At 40.4% G+C, this 21,052-nt stretch overlaps 1 protein-coding gene across 3 annotated transcripts in view; it reads right to left on the reverse strand.

Annotated features, from left to right (window-relative positions):
• Window positions 1-1,655: 1,655 nt before the first annotated feature.
• LOC122649802 (sister chromatid cohesion protein SCC4) overlaps window positions 1,656-21,052 on the reverse strand; it is an 89,853-nt gene continuing 70,456 nt past the window's right edge. For all 3 annotated transcript variants that reach the window (XM_043843037.1, XM_043843038.1, XM_043843039.1), the window contains one exon: window positions 1,656-2,003. In XM_043843037.1, the coding sequence (XP_043698972.1) occupies window positions 1,812-2,003 (192 nt within the window). In that variant the 3' untranslated portion in view covers window positions 1,656-1,811. The remainder of the gene's footprint in view (window positions 2,004-21,052) is intronic.

Here is a 21,052-nt window from a genome sequence, read left to right on the forward strand (position 1 = left end):
TCAGTTTCAAAGCTTTTGACATATTGATCAGGTACCTAACAAAAGCAAGGTGACTTCTCAAAAGGGTCAAAGGAGTATCACTGGACCTCAATTCCTTAGAAATCTGGAGTGGGGTCAAGGAGGGATCATTTGGCCATGGAAAGATTTCTGTTTGGTGTTTGAGATAACACTTTATTTCGACATTTTTTTCAGCTCGTGTGTAACGGTACCAATCAGGACAGGTTGTAAATATGTTTATTTGGCTCATAGGGTTAGGGAGGAGGAGAAGAAGAAGCTGGATCACTCACATGATGGTATGGATGTTCTTTCCTTTTCTTGTTTATAATTTTATTTTCGTTACATTAAAAACAATCATTTGATTAATTTTCGGAACCTTATTTCTTTATTTTAGTGTCCCCGCCATTACGAATAATTATCACCACCAATTCGCGGGCACCTCCAATTCCTCCAATTCCTCTAATAAGGGGGGTGGACCCCACCTTGGGCAGTGTTTTCGGACAAGGGGTAGGGTTAAGGTGGTCATTTCTGCCCCCATGTGAGGAATTGGAAGGGGCAGTGAATTGGAGGGGATAACGATTCCACCATTACATGAGAAAATACATGCGGAAGCCACTCAAACAAATCGCAGGATTGCCAGCAAATGAAGAAACTACAACAACCCAAACCTCAATAAGACTATTGGAGAGCATCAATGTTGTATGAACCTCACCTCTTTCCTCAATGTAAAATTACATTAGAATAGTGTGTAAGAACATCATCTCATCTAAATTCTCACTGTCAGTAATTATCTAACAGATAGGTCTATCTGAAAGTTTAGATTCAATTAGATATCTGCCTGTATACTGATGTTATCACCACTAATTTTATATCTAGCTCACTTCTGAAAAACCAACAATTTTGTCATTATTTGGTACACAACAAAAAGCTTACAAGACTTTATTCTAGATTCAAGCAAGCGGGAAATACAACTAGAGAACAAGATAAACAAGCAAGCTGAAAAATATAAACAGCATGAGTTCTAATAATATCTTTACAAATTGTTAGAGTCCATAAGAGGCTGCAGTAGTCTCACACCTCGCCTTCCATAGAGATAACCAGCGAGGTTAGTCCATTCTTTAAGATTTGCAAACCAATCCATTGTGAACGTTTACAAGGAAATGCACCCAATTTACCCGTCTTATCACATTGAGTTTTAAGCCCCACAGAATGGTCAGTCCTACCCAGTACATTTCTATTAAGGTGCCTATGGAATGGTCACATACTTGGAAACTACGTCTCAATTCAAACTCAACTCAGACCAATCGTTGTACCAACCATACGGAGTTGGCTACCCAAATCCTGTTTCAACATGCAACCCTACTTGGAACCATTGCAGCTGCTGAGAACAAATTTTCAAGATCCAAGCTAAATGGTTTCACCATATGTATTGTATGCTGGCCAACAAGAGTACCTGTGGAACTTGGGAGGATAATCATCCAATAAAAAGTTCTCCATGGGATAACAATGATTGCATTTCTTCCCAATTCCTCAATAACAGTCAACAAAAAAGTCATTTTACATAGAGAAGGATCAAAACCCAGGAGATTCCAAACGATCAATCTCATCTACAACACTGTAAAACTTGGAAGGAGAGCAATTGGCAATCAAAGTTCTTCATAATTAATTTACATTCCTATACAATGGCAAAATACATCATGTTATAGCAACCATAATATACCATTTCCTACCAAGAATTTACATCAGTGTTGGCACCACCAGTTAAATCACCTATTTTAACTTTCTATTTTTCAACTATACATAAAAGATTAGAACTACATTCTCCTCTTACCACGTCTTCTTATATCCATGTCCATAAGCTTTGACGATGAAGGAGCAGGTGACGGAGCTGATAGACCCACAGATTCTGGGATGTCCAGATTGAATCTCATTGATGAACCCGCATTAATTGCACGTTTAATGTCAAGCTCATTATTTTGCCGAACATTAACCCTTACTTTGTCAATCTGCATTACAAATATATAAGAGAGCAGGTATATACACAGTTAATCAGTTCAAGCTGATCAGACACTATATAAAAAACACTTCACCACACCCAACAACAGACTCAGTTAAGAAATGGATGCATTTTTTTTTTTTCTTGGGGGGGGGGGGGGGGGATTCTGTTTGTACATACTACCCTATGAACCACCCGAATAGACACAGTTAATCGGTTTGACCTGATCAACATGAGGCTCGTAAAATTGTTTACGCCTTAAAAGGCCTAAATACTCATTACAATGGGCCACTTGGACCACTTAAAACAACAAACATGGTTTGTTTGGTTAAGTTTTTGTGTGCAACTGTGAGAGTATTCCTGGTCTACTAACATGAAGCCAGGAAAGAAGTTTCTCCCATGAGGCAAAATTGTTTGAGCTTGACTGAATTAATTTGAATTCTGGAAGATTCATTAGAACCTCCATCTCCATCTCTTAATTGACAGGCCAACATGAGATGGTTACCTGTCAATGGTTGGCCTTTTGGCTTGTTTCCTTCTAGAACCATTTTATATTATAAAATGTAAAGTGCTACAACTTGCAAGTACACGTACAAGTGTACAAGCGTTACAACCACAAATGTACAACCAGGGTGAAACTCAAAAGGCCCCTACAAAGCTATTCCTCCAATTCTATGTTAGTATCACATAGAATTCCAGGAAGGCTCAAAATATTTTGACCAAAACCATTAAGTTCGAACACGTTGGTCCACTAAGATTGTAGGTATGTTGTATAATAATATAGAATGGGAGAAAATAATGACTTGTGTCTCTAGAGGGCAGAGTCATGTTCTATTTATAATAGAAGGAAAAAGGAACAAATTACAAGTATACCCTTAGGGCGACACATCCTTACAAGTATACCTAAAATACCCTTAAACCCAAATAACAACACTCCCCCTCAAGTTGGTGCATAGATGTCACACATGCCCAACTCACAAAATAAAATGAAAAACCTTACTACTAAGCCCTTTGGTAAGAACATCAGCCAACTGATCACCGGACCGAACAACCCTGGGATAAATATAACTCCCTGATCAAGCTTCCCCTTGATGAAATGACGGTCTATCTCCACATGTTTTGTCCTATCATGTTGAACTGGATTGTGGGCAATCCTAATAGCAGACTTGCTATCACAGTACAGTGTCATGGGAGAATTGGAACAAATACCAAGGTCCCGCAAAAGGCCCTTACGCCCTAATAATTCACATATGCCATTTTCCATGGCATGAAACTCTTATCTCTACGATTGAACGAGCAACCACAACTTGTTTCTTACTGCGCCAAGTCACAAGATTTCCTCCTATAAAGGAACAATAGCCAGATGTGGATCTCCTATCATCCGGGGAACCTACCTAGTTAACATCCATGAAAATCTCTATACGCATGTGATTGTGAGGAGAAAAAAAACCCCTTTTCGTGGAGCTGACTTCAGATACCTTAGGATATGATAAACTGCATCCAAATGGGTAGAGCGTGGACCATGCATATACTGACTAACTAGGCTCACAACATAAGCAATGTCTGATCGAGTATGAGATAGGTATATCAATCGTCCCACAGTCGCTGATAGCCTCCTTTGTCCACTGGCTCTCCATCTTTGCTCTTCAGATGTGTGTTAGCCTCAAGAGGAGTATCAATAGGACACAACCAAGCATCCAAATTTCAGATAAAAGATCCAAGGTATACTTCCGTTGAGAGAAGAAGATTCCCTTGGACGAATGGGCAACTTCGATTCCAAGAAAGTATCGCAACTAAACCAGGTCCTTGATCTCAAACTCTTGTCCCAAGTAAGATTTCAATTTTTCTATTTCAGCTGAGCCACTTCTGGTAAGAACAATATCATCAACATAGACGATGAGAACTGTAATGTGATCACTAGACCGCTTAATGAATAAGATATGGTCAGCATTACTCTGAGTATACCCGGCTGTCACCATAACCCTATGGAAATGCCCAAACCAGGCTCTAGGGGACTGGTTCAAGCCATATAATGCACGCTTCGGTTTACACACCTTCCCTTGAGTTTCATTGCTTGAGAATCCTTGGGGAACTTCCATATATACCTCTTCTTCAAGTTCTCCATGAACGAAAGCATTTTTAACATCAAGTTGTTGTAGTTCCCAACCCAAGTTAACAACACATGAGAGGATAACTCTAACGGTGTTCAATTTTGCAACAGGTGCAAAGGTCTCCTTGTAGTCGATCCCATATGTTTGAGTAAACCCTTTAACAACCAGCCTGGCTTTATACCTATCCACTGTTCCATCAGCTTTCTGTTTCATAGTGTAGATCTATTTGTAGTCCACTCGTCTTTTGCCTGGAGGGAGAGAAACTAGATCCCAAGTATCATTCTTTCCAAGGGCCCTCATTTCCTCTATCATAGCCTCTTTCCATCTCGAATCTGCCATTGCATCTTGCCAAGACTATTGAATGAAATCAGAAGACAAGGAAGACACAAATGCACGATAGGAGGGAGAAAGGGAGTCATAAGACACAACACGAGAAATAGGGTGTTGAATACAACTTCTCTTCACTTTTCGGACAGCAATGAGCAAATTCAAGGTGTCATCATTACTAGGAGAGGGAAGACAACCAGATTATGATGAAGTAATGGGCGGTCTTGGATCTAAGGAAAGCGACTAGCTAAGTGGCGCAGTGGTAGTGGTAATATCTTCTGAACCTTTGCGAGACTGAGAGCAAGTAAACACCTGTAATGGTTTAGCATTTGGAACATTGTTAGTATTCAGTTGCTCCTCCTGCACAGAAGGGTGTAAGCTCAGGAAAAGATAGCGAGGGGTTGTCAAGAGGGATAACTAGAGGCATGTCATCACTAAAACAGTACCCCTGAAGAGGAGCCGAGGAGGAATAATAGGCAGCAGACTCGTGAAACACGACACCCAAGGTAACAAACATATGATGAAAGGGCGGATGGTAACATTTATAACCCTTCTGAGTGGTAAAATAGCCAACGAAAAGCACCAGAGCCCTCGAGGATCAAGTTTTCTTGGAAGGTGATAATTGTGTCCAAATACCCGAGGTAGAAGGGGAAAGGAGGGTTGGTGCTGGAGGACATCCAAAGGAGATTTGGACCCAAGCACACGAGAAGGCATGCATTTGACTAGATATGCAACGGTAAGGACATCCTCACTCCAATAGTGTTTGGGAACATACATCTCAAAGATCAAGGCACGAGCAACCTCCAAAAGGTGGCGACCCACAAAAGCAGATGAATCCAACTGGTGAGCTTGGGGATGAAGAACGGAAGTTGTAAGGGTACTATCCTCCAACAGATATAGGCCACTACTCAACTTATTACAACCAATTGTTCACCCTGTTGCCAAGTCCTGAAACACAAAATGAAAACGACTTTACAGTTTAAATCCCGAATAATACTACTAATGGAAAGAAGATTAGTAAAAAAATTGGGCACATGAGGACAAAGGACAATGGCATGGATGTAAAACAAGTAATGGATCTTGTTCCAGATACGGAGGACAAGGATCCATCAACAACTCGAACATGTTCCTTATCTGAACCAAGAATAAAGGTAGAGAACTAACTAGCAGAACCAATCACATGATCTATGGCACCAGAGTCAATTATCTACAATGACCCTAAAACAAAAGTACAATGACCAACAAAAGGGACACCTGAGTGCACAAAGTTGGAGGAAGAAGAGGTCGAACCCGAGGTGGTAGAGGTAGAAGTAGATGGAGGTATGGCTGATGAAGAGGCGACATCCATCTAGACATCATGCGGTGAAGGAGGAACATCTCATCCTGAGAGAACTGGTCCTGTGAAAATTGGCCCTCAGTAGATGCAGGAGTTACCTCAGTGTGGTAAGCATGAGCTGAATTAGAACCTCCTCGTCCACGTCCACGACCATGTCCACGTGAAGTAATGGAGGTGGGACGACCATGTAGCTTGCAACAATACTCCTTGGTATGCCATTCCTTCCCATAATACTCACATTTCACCGGATCATAGGTAGAATCATCACGATCAGAGGAAGGACGGCTAATAGGACGAAGAGAGTTATCCTTGGGCTGAGAACCTGAGCCAATATAGAGAGCTGATCTCTCTTGAGAAATAGGTTGAAGCATAGTGGTCCGTCGGCTTTCCTCAAGTTGAACAAGGGCATAAGACTGCTTAAGGGTACGAAAATGGTCCCGACTGAGTACTTGAGAGTGAATGTGATCATACTCTCAAGCCTTCACGTTTCTTGAAGTTAGCAGCGTCATGAGAGCAAGTAGCTTGAAAGGTCTCATAGAAGTCAAGTTCCTGCCAAATGCTGCGTAACTCGGAGTAGTAATGGGAAAGAGATATCTCTTTCTAAGTAGTGCCATGGATCCTCTTGTGCAACTCATAGACCTGGGCTGCATTTCCAACCTGGGAGTAAGTCTCCTTTGCAGCCTTCCAGATCTTCTCAGCAATGTCCAAGAGAAGATAGCCATGAGCAATAGTCGGTTGCGTAGAATGGATGAGAAATGACATGACAAGGGAGTCATCCGAGAGCCACTTCTCCTATGGCGGACCAGCAGTCGTCGGCTTCGCAACATTACCCAAAAGATACCTTGTGAGGCCACGAGCAGCACTAGAGAGAAAGCACGAGCGAGACCACATCAAATAGTTGCTTCCATCCAACCTGATGGAGCTAACATGGAATGTGGTAAACTCACTATGAGGTCTGTGACTCACTCCTTTAGTGGGTGTAGATACGGTATTTGCTTCTGACAGACATGACAGCTAATTGAAAGAAAATCCCAAATGCTCACTACAAAACGACAATATCGAAAAAATGACTGAAAAAGCATCCTAGGGAGAAACACCAGTGAAAACTACTAGATTAAGACATGGAAAGAAAATCAAGCAAAAAAAGGACCCTTGCTAGGAAAAAGAGAACCACCGACGGTTAGACCATGTAGAAAACCTCCGGAGAAGAGATAAAGGCTGTAGAAGATGGAAGGAAAGGGAGTTGTGAGAAAAAGTCATGAGAGAGAGAGAGAGAGGCGGTAAATTGGTGGAGCAGCGGTAGCGACACTGTGGTGGCGGCGGTGGCGTCATAAGCTTTTTAGGGTAAGGTCCTAGGGCGGGGATCTCAAGATTGGTTCCCGCTCTGATACCATGAAGAAATAGATTGGGGAGAAAACAATGACTTGTCTCTAGAGGCACAATCATGTTCTATTTATAAGGAAAAAGGAACAAATTACAAGTATACCCTTACGACGACGCATCCTTACAAGTTACAAGTATACCTAAAATACCCTTAAACCCAATTTACAACATTGTAGTAGTCTCCAACATGTTTTACAATTAAGACTTGTAGGTGATTTGGCAAAAAATACAAAAAACAGGTTTTTTGGCAACCAAGGTCGAAACCAGGCGAAACTACCGAAATGGGTCGAAATTCAAGCCATTTTGATCGAAACTTGGTTTTAATAAAACATGAATATAAATTATAATGTTTTGGTTGAACTGAAACCAAAATCTTGCATGCCTAGTGAGTCGAGGGCCTCGAGGCCCATTTTGTTTCGACATTGGTCAAAACTAAGATATTTCACGAGATGTCGGTTGTCTCGTACTATGTCTCAAACACCTGATCACATCTCTGGTCCAAGGAGATCGTTGAAAGTCGAAAGTAATACGGTGGATGGTAGGGATTAATCCTTAATTGATTAACCTTCAGGAGTAATGCTTTGGAATAATTACTGTTAAACATACTGTGGCTTGTAGGTACTGTGCGACCTGCAAACATGCTTATCAGTTAAAGTCCAGATTCAAGACAATGCTGAACCATAGGAAGAAAACAACAACTAGAGAAAGCTGGTTGAAGTTTCAGAGAGTCCACATAATGTAGAAGACAGTTCTAGTAAGAACCACTCTACAATTGGATCGTTATATAATCATATCAGTTGGCTACACCAAACTTATCAGCAACAGAAGCGGACAAAATAAGACTGAAATTAACCAGAAAATAACAAGTAGCAGATTTAGTAACTCAGAAACTCAGATGGAAATATTTTTTTGGACATCAAAACAAATGAATATTTTACCGCAGTTTTGGTTTCTACCAATGTTTTACCATATTAAGATTTATGGAATTTTTATATTTGAGAAAAACCTCAGCAATAGAAAGTTGAAAATTTCACCTACCGTCGAAAATCCCGTTTTTTATCTAGAATTGGGGGGTTGACTTTTTATCCTATTATAATTTTATTTTTTAACTAATTTTATTGGATTCAAATAGGGGGGTTTTACTTACATGATATTTGGCATAAACAAGTGTCTGTCTTGACAACTATGATTCTTAGTACAGTACACTAGTACACTTGGGTCAAAAACCACAAGTACCATTTTGAGTTCTTTTTTTTTTTTTTGGTGAAAATAGTTCATGCATTGGGTTTAGAATGTCAAAAAAAGGCTGTATACAAAAAATCAGACCTAACAAACCATTTCTGGGCCTCGCAACCATAGTCTGGAGTTGGAGAGAGGAATAAAAAGGGGATCTCAGTGTTAGACTTTGCGTTAGCATTTAACCTGTGCATTGCAAATACCCTTTTTAAAAAGAGAGATGAACATTTAGTTACCTACAAGAGTGGGCAACATGGAAGCCAAATAGATTTTTTCCTAACTAGAAGGTCTGACAGAATTTTATGTAAGGACTGTAAGGTTATACCAGGAGAGAGCTTAACCGCTCAACATAGACTGATGGTCTTGGATATTTACCTCAGTACGAGGCACCGTAAGAAGGTGAAACAAGTTTTCCCTAAGATAAGATGGGGGCGACTACAAGGAGCTCCTAGAATCATTTACCGGTAAAGTAGGTCTACAAGGAAAGTGGAATTTTGAGGGAGATACCAACGAGATGTGGATTGAGATGACGACTTGTAATAAGAAAGTAGCTAAAGAAGTCCTAGGGATTTCAAAAAGGTATGTGTCTAGCCCCTAGAGAGACTTGGTGGTGGGATGACGAGGTTCAAGCAACCATTAAGACTAAGAAAACTCGTTTGAAGACCTGGCAAAGGACTAATGAGGCAGATGATAAGGTGAGATATTATGTGGCCAAAAAAAAAATTCCGAAGATTGTGGGGAAAGCAAGAGCGAAGAAATATGATGACCTCTATGAAAAACTTAATACAGAGGAAGGGGAAAATGCAGTTTATCGGATCGCCAAAATAAGAGAAAGGAAGAGCGGAGCTTTGGAGCATGTTAGATGTATTAAGATCGAGGATGGTAGAGTACTAATACGAGATGAGGACATTATGGAGAAACGGGGTGAATATTTTTACAACCTACTAAATAGAACTACCTTGACTGATAGGATGGATTCGGAAGTAGAGAGGAATAGTCTTGAAGCCAACACACGTCATAGACATCTACAACGAGTTGGCAAGGCCGAAGTTAAAGAGGCACTACGAAAGATGAAGGTAGGTAAAACACCGGGATCGGATGAGATCCCAATTGAAGTGTGGAAAAGCTTAATAGCGCGGGGGATATCTTGGCTAGTCAAGCTGTTTAACAAGATTTTGAGTACAAAGAAAATGCCAGATGAGTGGAGGAGAAGCACTGTAGTTCCGATTTATAAGAATAAAGGTGATATCCAAAACTGCAATAACTATTAAGGCATAAAACTAATGAGTCATACCATGAAACTTTGGGAAAAAATTCATTGAAACCCACTGAAGAAAAGAAACTGATAAATCGGATAACCAACTTGGTTTTATGCTCGGAAGATCCACGACATAAGCTATTTACCTTTTAAGGAGGCTTATGGAAATATTTAGAGCTTACAAAAGGAATCTCCATATGATCTTTATCGACCTAGAAAAGGCCTATAATAGAGCCCCTAGAGAGCTCATTTGGTATGTCCTAGGGAAGAAAAGGAGCTCAAGTAACTATGTAGATATAATGTAGGACATGAATGAGGGTGTGGTGACGAGTGTTAGAACTGTAGAGGGCTAAAGTAGTGAAATCCCTATTACAATTGGGTTACACTAAGGATTAGCTCTAAGCCTTATTTGTTTACACTCATCCTGGATGATTTAACCAGGCCCACCCAAGATGAGGTCTCTTGGTGTATGCTTTTCATTGATGATATTGTTTTGACAGATGAGATAGTGGAAGGGATTAATGCAAAGTTGGAGTTTTGGAGATCAAGCTTGGAATCACGAGGTTTTAAGTTAAAGCTGTTAAGTAGAACAAAGACAAAGTATAGGATGTGTAAATTCAATCAAACCAAGAGAGGTGATGAAGTGGTGAAACTTGAGGAGCGAGAGCTACCACAATGTGAATGCTTTAGATACCTGGGGTCAACCATTAATAGAGATGGTGATATAGAGGATGATATTTCTCACAGAATTAAAGTAGTATGGATGAAGTAGAGAGGTGCATCGGGAGTGTTATATGACAAACGCATGCCTATTAAGCTTGAGGGGAAATTCTACAGGGTAGTAATAAGACCAGCCATGACTTATGGAGCGGAACGTTGGGCAGTTAAGAAGAGTAATATAGATAAGATGAGTGTAGTGGAGATGAGGATGTTGAGGAGGATGCGTGGCAAGACTAGGAGAGATAGAGTAAGGAATGATTGTATTAGAACCGAATTGGGAGTTGCACCAATCCAGGACAAGCTTCGTGAGAGCCACTTGAGGTGGTATGGGCATGTCCAACGGAGACCTATGGATGCACTGGTAGGAAGAGTGACCAGATTCAGTTTGACGGAGCTAAAAGAGGTAGGGGCAAGCCTAAAATGACTATTGGAGACAAGGATTTAAGTATCGGTATCGGGTATCGTATCGATCAGGCAATTTTAAGAGACGTATCGTATCGTATCGGAGATACGTATCGATCGGTGCAAAAACGCATGAAAATGATCAAAATACATATGAAAATACACTTTTGGACACAAAAAACAATATAAACAAGCAATTTATGTCATATATCATGCATATATACTAAGAATTGTGAATAATAAATAACCAGACAAGTGTGGCACTTTGAAATTGTTATAAAAGATTAAAAGATGAAATTCTTTACATGTAGAGTCACTCTATTGCCATGAAGAATGTCGGGGTGGATCAAAGTCATGTTTGTAAGGGTCTTTAACAATAGGAGCGACTAGGATGATGTTGTGTACTGTCCGAACATAAGCTCAATACTGAGCCCAGTCAAAATACTGATGGTAGTGACTCTCCCACTCATAGTAGAATCGTGTGTACTGCTCTGGAGTGGCTAATGTCACGAAAGCACTAGGTTGTGCTTGTGCTTGATTCTCTCCGTATCCATAACTTCCATACCCTACAGAAGCCCCATGTCCATAGCCTGAAAAAGAACCTGATGCATAATGCCCATGGCTTGATGAAGCACTAGCATAATCAGAACTAATGCTAAGTGACTCCATGCCACTCATAAGCACATCACTATCATATGGATTGTGGGAGCGCTTGGCATACGGCTTCCGCTAGTAAGTCTTATGGCCAGCAGGCCCAAGACCATGATCCATATCTTGGGTAGTATGTGTGTATCCTGCCTCACATGTGAACTGAACCCCAGCACGATGTTGTAAAGCCTCATGGCCACCACCACTACCTCCAGCACCATGGCCACCACCACCACCACCACCACCACCACCACCACCACCAGTCCACCACTACCATCATCATCATCAACAGTAGCAGCAGTAGTAGCAGCAACAGAACCACCACCACCATCACCGTCACCATCATCATCACCATCGTCATCTTCATCCTCATCATCAAGATGTTATTGAGTTCCTCCATACGGATGACCTGACCTCGTCCTCCTAACTAAACCTTCTTCAGAGCTACTTTCATTTTCTTCAACATTAGGACAAGGATCTTGTGATGGTGGCTGTGTTGCATCCTCATCCATCTGTTGAATGATGCTCTCTATCATTGGATCAGGTTTGGTTGTCTGGCGATCCTCACTTAATTGATCCATCACCAATACCTTATCGGTATCCTCTATCCATGCTCTAACTGGATCTTCATCGTCAAGTAGGTGGTTGATGTCGATTGGGTTGACATCTACATCATCTCCTTCTCTTTCCAGCTCTAAATATTTAAGCTTCAGCTTCATGTTGTAATGGACATACACTAGCTTCTCCAACTTTGAATGACTGAGAGGATTCCGGGGTTTGGTGTGTATCAACCCGAATGTACTCCAGTTACGTTCATAGCCACTAGAGGATGCCGTCAGGGATAACACTCGAATTGCAATTCGGGTTAAGTGTGGAGCACTAGTACCCCCATAATTGAGCCACCAATCAGCTGTACAATAATAAATGAAATATTAAAAGACAAAACCTTAAAATAAATTTTAAATGATATAATAAATTAGGTAAACCTAACTTACCTGGGCGTTGTGTGCTCCTAGCATGGATAGCCATTTTATCAGCAAAACCACGAGTGGCCTCCCGAAAATACTTAGCCTAGAGAGGTATTAAAAAATTTTAAATATTAGTTCCACTTCCACCAATCACTTTATTCTTGGTTTCAATCATTTATACAACTAATTTAGCTCTAACCTCATCTATGGCAAGTGTGGCCTTCGCTACATCTGGCTCCATTCTGTTCACAACATTCCTTAGGGCACGCAATGGATCCGGTCTACACCCTATATCATTGGAGTATTGGATATCCGGATTCAAATAATATGCTGCACATGGTTTGTAATGGATGGTTAGAAACCTAGAAATTCTAATAATAAATAAATAAATAGTAACTTACTAACTACTAAGTGTTTAAAATGAAACCAAAGTCATATACATAAATTACTTACCCAACGAACATCTTGAACCAACATATTTTCCCATCGATCAGATATAATCTTCAAATACTTCTTGTTTGATGTTGGGTTATTCTCATGTATTTTTCTCTTCACACATCCCATTGCCTCTACCATCTTACCCATCGTCTGCTCTTTATCCCCATCAACCTCTCGAAGCAGACAAAAGAGTGGCACCATAACATTATAAAGTCGGCCCATTGCAGCCCAAAACTTTGAGGAGGTGACAAGATCTTGAACAAATCTCCCAATTTCAGACCTTGCATAATTGCTAGTCAACCACTCAGTAGAGGTGAACATCTGTAGCAGCCCATGCTTTCGGGAAATGAGGCTATCAATTGCAATGTAATTTGTTGCAAATCTTGTTGTTGCAGGCCTCACTAAATCCCCTTGTGTGTAACTCCTCATCAATGCCAAAACCTAACTATGGTTGTAAATAAAGTTGGTGATTTTTCTTGCATTACCAACTAACTTTTGGGCCTTGGGCAATTCTCTTATGTCCTTGAACATCAAATCTATGCAATGAGCTGCACATGGTGTCCAAAATAGATGTTGCCTCTTTAACGTAAGCAACTGACCAGCCTTCTTGAAATTTGCTGCATTGTCAGTTACTACTTGGACAACATTTTCTTCTCTTATGTCCTCCACAACTTCATCCATTAACTTGTACAAGTAATTGGCATCTTTGATTTCACTAGATGCATTGACCAACTTGTGGAAGATCGTCCTTCCATCACAGTAGATAAGAAAATTGATGATGGATAATCTTGTTGGTCCACTCCATCCATCACAAATGATGGTCACTCCATATAGTGGCCACTTCTCCTTGAACCTCTCCACATACTCATGCACCTCTTGGACAATATCATCCAAGTAAGGCCCAACAATCTCATAAGGTGTGGGTGGCTTAACATTTTTCCCATACCGCTGAATCTCCTTTACCATGGCCTTGAAGTGGGGATCTTTGGCCTTATGTGGTAGAATCATAGAACTGTGGAATCATCTAGAGATTGCCCTGCCTATCCTTTTACTAAGTGTTTTGGGTTGAAAGCTTTCTTCAATCCTCTGTTGGCCAGCATCCGTTGGTCTATAGACATTAGGATCCATGTCTCTGATATCTGGGCTCTTCTTTCTCTTACCCTTACCACTCTCTGTAAACCGGTCAAACATCCCCTTCACACTGGTTGCTCTACTAAGGCCAACAGGCTGCTTACCCTTACTTAGAGATGGACGACAAGAGGAGCCAACACCAATATCTACAGGGCCCTCGCTGGGTCGAGCTGATTGACTTCTAATCAATTGCTCAGCTCTCCATTGTTGCTCTTTTGCTTCATGTCTTGATTGTTTCATCGCCCATGCCAACTCTGGGTCCTCCTCTGCTTCCATATCCGATCCTTCATAATCTTCAAAATCTTCCATCAAATTTTCCACCAATGCATCATCATTATGTGCTTGTTTGGATTTTTTTTTTGAAATCTCTAAGGTGTTTTTGCATTGCCCTGCTTAACTCTACAGGGCACTTTATACACTTGGCAACATTTCCATATCCTCCTGCCATGTGCTCTTTTTGCCGAGTTACCCCACTTCCAAGATGTTGGGTGTCACAGAAGTTGCACTGTGTATGCAATCTATTATTGTTTATCTTGGTACAATAAGACCACCCAATGTCTTGTTGTCGCGGCATCGTCCTAAATACCAAACAAAAGTAGATAACTATATAAGATATATATTAAACAATATTCAAATCCACACATCAATAATTTATACAAGTATAGACAGACATTATGATGCATGTCATGCATTGCATCATTTTCATGTATTTACTACCTAGCAAAGTTGCCCTAAACAATATTTAAATATTTTTATATTTTCTACAACTAGTTACACATTATTTAATTTTTCAAATAATGAAAAAAAAATGACATAATGTACTACATATATGAATCCAACTCTTTTCTTCTATTTCAGCCAATTATACATTTTATCAAACTACAATGAATGAGTATAGATGGAAAAATCATGATTTTTGACATTTTTTTAAGTATTTTATAAATTCAGAAAATACCCAAAAAATTAAAAAAAATAGAGATTTTAGGGTAAATGTATAATCTTGTTGGGATGTCATAGATCTATACATAATGTACTACATATACTATATACATTAGCATTTGTTTTAAATTTAAGAAGCAAATAAAAAAAAATTCATTTTAAAGAAGGAATTTTTGGTTTTGGGTAAAAAATGCCAAAGAAACATGGATTTGAAGTCAAATCTTTGTAAATATATACAAAGAATGCAATTTCTATGTTAGTTTAACATATTCCCTTTGATTCATACCAAAAAACATACCAAAAATAAAAAATTTAAGCAAAAGAATCAAGTTTTTTTCAAAAAACTTACCTTTCCCTTCAAGAACAGCTTTTGATTTCAAATGTGGGCTGTTAGATGCACCAAATGATGTGATTTCACCAGCTTTAGGGTCGTTTTTCGCAAAGGATGGAAAGCCCTCAACAAATCTTACCCAAAAACCAAGTTTAAATGTGTTTTTTGAAGGGTTTCTCAAAGCTGGAAAGAGGTTTTTTCCGCCAGCCTGCTCAAAGTTCGACTTTCTGGTTTTCAAAAATGAAATGGACATGTGGGTTTTAAGTAACGAGACGACTCGATACGTATAGTTTTTTTAAATATAACAAAATAACATTTTTAAAAATTCTCGGCTATATCGATACGTATCGTATCATATCGGTACATCTCGGTCGATACGTCTCGATACAGTCGAGACATTTGCATTTTTTTTAAAAAAAGATACGTCTCGGCCTGTATCGTATCGACCACGACCCATACCGAGACGTATCGGCCGAGACGATACGATACGATACGGTCCGAGACTTAAATCCTTGATTGGAGAAGTGGTAAGAAAGGATGTGCATGTGGTAGGGCTCGATCCTAGCATGACCGTAGATAGAGTTGTTTAGAGGACAAGGACCCGTGTAGCCGACCCCTTGTAGGGGAATGTTCCTGGGATGCTGCTTTGACTTTTTCCTTTACTTATTTTCTATTCTTCTTCCTTTTACTTCTTTTTACTTCTCTTATTTCTTTTATTGTCATAGCCTCTATCGGATCCATGTAGCCAACCCCCTTTAGTTGGGATAAGGTTATGGTTGTTGTTGTTGGAGGCCCTGGTGGGTGTGTTTTGTGTTACCAAACTCAACTGATTTCGATGGCTGGTTGAGGAGATATTCAAGTCTGAAATCTGCTGGAGAAACAGGGCAGGAACAGCAGAGCCGTAGGTGTCCTTGAGCCTCTTTCGATTGTTTTGAAACAGTAGCAGCCTTTGGAGAATTGGAGATTGATTAGAGCCTTCAAGAGTCTTCAGAGTACTTGTATTGATCACAGAATAGCAGCAATACAAAAGGGGTCGATTGCAAGGGAAGAGAAGATTAGTAGCAGCAGCAGTTGTTGCAGTCACAGGTTAGTAGCAGCAGTACTAAAGGAGATCGAGCAGGGTAAGAAAATAGGAGAAGGTAGAACAAGATAGAAGAAAGGGGGTAGGGGAATGGCTTTCTCATCCTGGGTCTCTCACCCACAGGCCACAGCTATCCCAGCTGTTGAAACAAGGATTTACTCCATAACTGAGTGCGATAATGCCTCAAAATTCTGTCATTAATTTTCACAATTCCTAATTTTCTATTACAAGAGGGGCTGCCTATTTAAAGGAATAGGTCAGCTTACAAAATTAGAAACTTAAGAAATAGTAGCTTCTAAAAGTAAATAGTGAAAATTAATGAAAGAATTTTGCTTGTACCTTTGCCTCCCAACCCAAGACTTCCTCCTTCACTGAAAATCCCTGTCTCCCACTACTGCATTTTCTGTTGGAATGGTTTTGAGGACACTGCCCACCTTTATTTTGCTGTACCTTTACATCTACCATCTGGAGAAAAGCCCTCTTGCCCATTTGGCCCCACAGCAGGAGACACTTAACCTTCGATAGAGAATGCCTCTGGATGATCAGGACCTTCAAAGGCAGCACTCTTTGTGACATGGTTGGAAAGCTGGTTTTTGGCTCTATCGTTCATCATATTTGGATGGAGAGGAATCTTAGGAGATGGACTTCCAAATCTAGATCTATTGACTCGATTTGGAAAGACATCTCTTTCAATGTCTCCTCTAAGCTCAGCACCTTACCCCATAGATCATTTATTGACACCCCAAGGAATAGGCACATTGTTGTTACCTGGGGTTTAGACCTCTCTCTTTTGCGGCCTCCCCTCTCTAGGATGGCCTGATTTTGTTCTTCCCCCCCCCCTCCTCTCTTCCCTCTCCCATTTTCTGGTATATTCCCCCCCCTTTTTTCCCCCCTGCCCCCTCCTGGGGTTTGGTAAAATATTTATTCACCAAAAAAAAATAAAAATAGCAACTTCAAAAAATAGATTTTACCAAAAAAAAAAAAGAAGAAAAACTTCAAAAAATCGAAACTTAATGAAAATAGAAACTAGACTTTATAGTTCAGCCAACATGCAAGGAATAGAATTAGAAACTAGTAAATTTAGTAACTACTAAAGACTGCAATCATGAAAATAGAAACTATGGTGCCGCAATCCTAGTTGAATGATCAAGGGAAAAGGCTGCCAAAATCGTGGAACATCTTTGGGCAGCTTCTAGAAGCCCTGCTGGGCTGGCTCAGGCTGGTCCAGTTCTGGCCCAAAAAGGACCTCGTTCGATGGGCCAGCTGGGTCTGGTTGTTCTGCTTCTTCTTCTGGCCAGGATCTACATCATATAGGCATAGTTGTCAAGGCATCGCCTAGCGCCTAGCGTCCAGGCGCCTTGGTCACCTTGAATCCAGGCCCCCTCAAAGCCTTGAGTCGCCTAGATGCCATGACAACTATGGTTATAGGACACCATTAACTAACAACCAACTGCAGGAACTGAACAACAACACAAACAGAGGTATAATCCATAATAATAGCAGGGAGAATGATTAACTAGTCAAAAGGTCCTCAAACAAAAGAATAAAGTAACAGAGACCAGAATAGAATGCACAGGAGAACTGATGAGAATAAGACTTGGAATCACCGCCAAACCTGGATTGGAATTACCACCAATCATGCCCACTGAACTACCACAGCAGGAATATATTGAATCACCACAGAATTCTGGGCAGAAGAGCCAACTTTATTATTCATCAAATCGTGGGGCTCTTTGAGCATTACAATGTCTAAAATAGAAAATAATTAACTTGGTTCATATAGGATATAGGAATGCCCATCAGCCAATATGAAATAACCCTACTACAGATAATGCAATGAAAGAAACAAAACAAACAAAACATAAAGGAACAGGACTCCAAAATTGTGGCTAGGAAGAGGAGTTCCATTACACAAACTCTATAATAAAAAAGGATAGGATATAGACCTAAGTAGTTGGAACCATGGAACAAAAACTCAACCGAAACCTGTCGAAACCACCGAGTTAACTCGGTTTCCCAGGTTTCCGAAACGAGTTGAAGGGGGATTTTATAAAATCCCTGGATTCGACCGAGTTTCGATGGTTTCGACTGGTTTCGACCATATTTCAGTGGTTTCAACACATATGTCCATCGAAACTAAGGGAAACTTGGCTCGAAACTAGGATAGACAAGTATTATGCTTGGGGTGTCAATGGGTTGGGTTGGGCCGGGCCTGCCTAAACCTTGACCCTGACCCTAGAGGTCTTAACCTAAACCCTGACCCTGACCCAACCCTGGCAGGGCCAAGAAACCCTCAACCCTGACCCGACCCTGCCAAGGTTTTCCCATAGATGAATCTCTGGGATTTCCTCTTGTTTCATGATCGGAGGCAACTCCGCATCCTTCAACATACCTAATTAATAATAATTAATATAAACCAATAATAATCTTCAAAGGAACAAACTCAGAAGCTTCTGCTACTACTGAGAAAGTCATTTTTTTGGTAGACTCCATCCAAATCGAAGAATTGTGAAAAGAATTAAAACAACGGGCCTCTCAAAATTTGTAAGAAATTTAGAGAGAGAGAGAGAGAGAGAGAAGAGTTTTGTAAGAAAAAAGACGTACCAATCTCCTGATCTTTCTCGCAGGAGAAGACGGAGAGAAATCTGAGAACTCATCATACACTTCTTCAAGGTCCTTCCGCTTCATCGTCATCGATAAATATCCCATCATCTTGACTACAGAGGAACCACCAAAGAGCGAGTGACGAAACCCTAACTCAAAACAATGAGATTTCCCGTGATCACAACTCCATACCAGGAAAGGAAGCAACGAATTCCAAAACCCAACCAAAAAAATGCACAAAATTTGTTATGAAAAAGTTCAACCAAAAATCTTTCACTGTGCTAGTGTTTTTTTCTACTTCTCTCGCTATCTATTTCTCAGTCGGAGCCGCTTTGGATTCTGATTTCTGGATGCAATCCGCGTGCCTTCTATTGCGCTCTTTGAGACGACACGACACAGAATCTCTCTCTTTCTCTAGACTTCTCCAGAACTCCACCCTCAATTCGTCTTTTCAGATCGAGGAAGGAAAAGTATGTTTCTTGGTCATGAACATACCTGTGTCAAGAGAGCGCCGTAGCAGGTCGAGTGGAGGAGAAACAAGCTGCTCAATGCTTGAATGCTTGATACCTTGATTGTAGTAGGAAAGGAGAAGTGATGAACCAAGGATGAGAAGTAGGGGTCTCAAGCAGCGCTTTCCTCAAGAGATGGATGAAGAGTGAAAACGAAATTGGGTATTAGGGTTCACTAGTTTCCCCTCAAGAGATGGGCGTTTTTGTCTTTTCCATGACAAATTGTACATAATTACAACTATACATTGCCTATAACTAATACAGGGTCGGGTCAGGGCTGGGCCGGGCTAAGCCCAGGGTCTTATCCCCGACCCGACCCGACCCTGCCAGGGTCAGCCAAAATCTCAACCCTAACCCGCCCTTCGGGCTGGCAGATCAGGGTCGGGTTCGGGCCGGGCTCAGGGCGGATTCGGGCCAGCCGGGCATTATTGACACCCCTAATTTATGCCAGAAACAAGGCTAGAAACCAGGACAGACACTTCACTTAGTTACGTCTCATATCATTTAAGTAAATATTTTCGTATTTGTATTTCATTTACTTAAGATATTATTCATAAATAAGCAAACACCCCCTATTTGAATCCAATAAAAATAGTTAAAAAATCAAATTCCAAAATGAAAAAAAGTCAGCCCCCCAGTTCAAGAACAAAAACTGGATTTTCGACGACTTTCTAATGCTAGGTTTTTCTCAAATCTAAAAATTCCATAAATCTTAATATGGTAAATTATTGCTAAAAACCAAAAGTGCGGTAAAATATTCATTTGTTTTGTTGTCCAAAAAAAATTTTCATTCAGAGCGATTTTGACAGCATTTGTGCACACCAAATTAAGTTTGACCGGTACATAACTCCTTCAATATAAATCAGATTTAAGCAATCTTGTTACTTATTGGAAAACTATCAAAACAAAGTTTTCTAACAAATCCAAGATGGTTTAAATCTCATTTATATTGAAGGAGTTATGTTCCGATCAAACCTTATTTGATACCATGTCTAAGAACAATATACAGTATCAAACTTGGATCAAAACCACAAGTAATATTTTTAGTGTTCTGTACGTGAAACTAATGCATGGATTGATTTTAAAATGTCAAAAATAGGCAACACAACAAGAATCAGGGAAAGAAAACAACTTCTGGGCCTCGAAACCAAGGTTCGAGTTAGCCTGGAGAAAGTCCCAAGTTTCGATCGAGATATGGTCGAAACCGAGACGAACTCATTTTCTGGTTGGTCGAAACCTAGTCGAAACCCGAGTTTTAAAACCTTGGTTGGAACTCTTAAGTACCAACTAATACAAGTAACTAATTCATGTGAAGATAAAAACATCTAGAATACTAAAAAGGTGTCCCACAATGGGGTCTGGTTGCACCATAGCAGACCCAAAACTGGGTGAACCAAGTTCAGGACTAAGTGTACTCAACTGAGTAACTGAGTTGACTCGAGCTCTTTTCCTCCTTTAGTACTTCTTTGAGTACCTTTGATCTGCATCACTTGAACGTTGAGAGATTGTGTGAGAGTTGATTGATCAGACAGATAAAGGTTTAGGAACAAGAGGTTCTCTTCTTCTTGCTATTTGGAGGCTGCACTCAACCATAGGGTTCTTGACAATGATCATACTCTTATTTCGGCCCTTACATT

The sequence above is a fragment of the Telopea speciosissima genome, chromosome 2 (assembly GCF_018873765.1).
Source record: "Telopea speciosissima isolate NSW1024214 ecotype Mountain lineage chromosome 2, Tspe_v1, whole genome shotgun sequence".
In the NCBI taxonomy this organism is placed as follows: domain Eukaryota; kingdom Viridiplantae; phylum Streptophyta; class Magnoliopsida; order Proteales; family Proteaceae; genus Telopea; species Telopea speciosissima.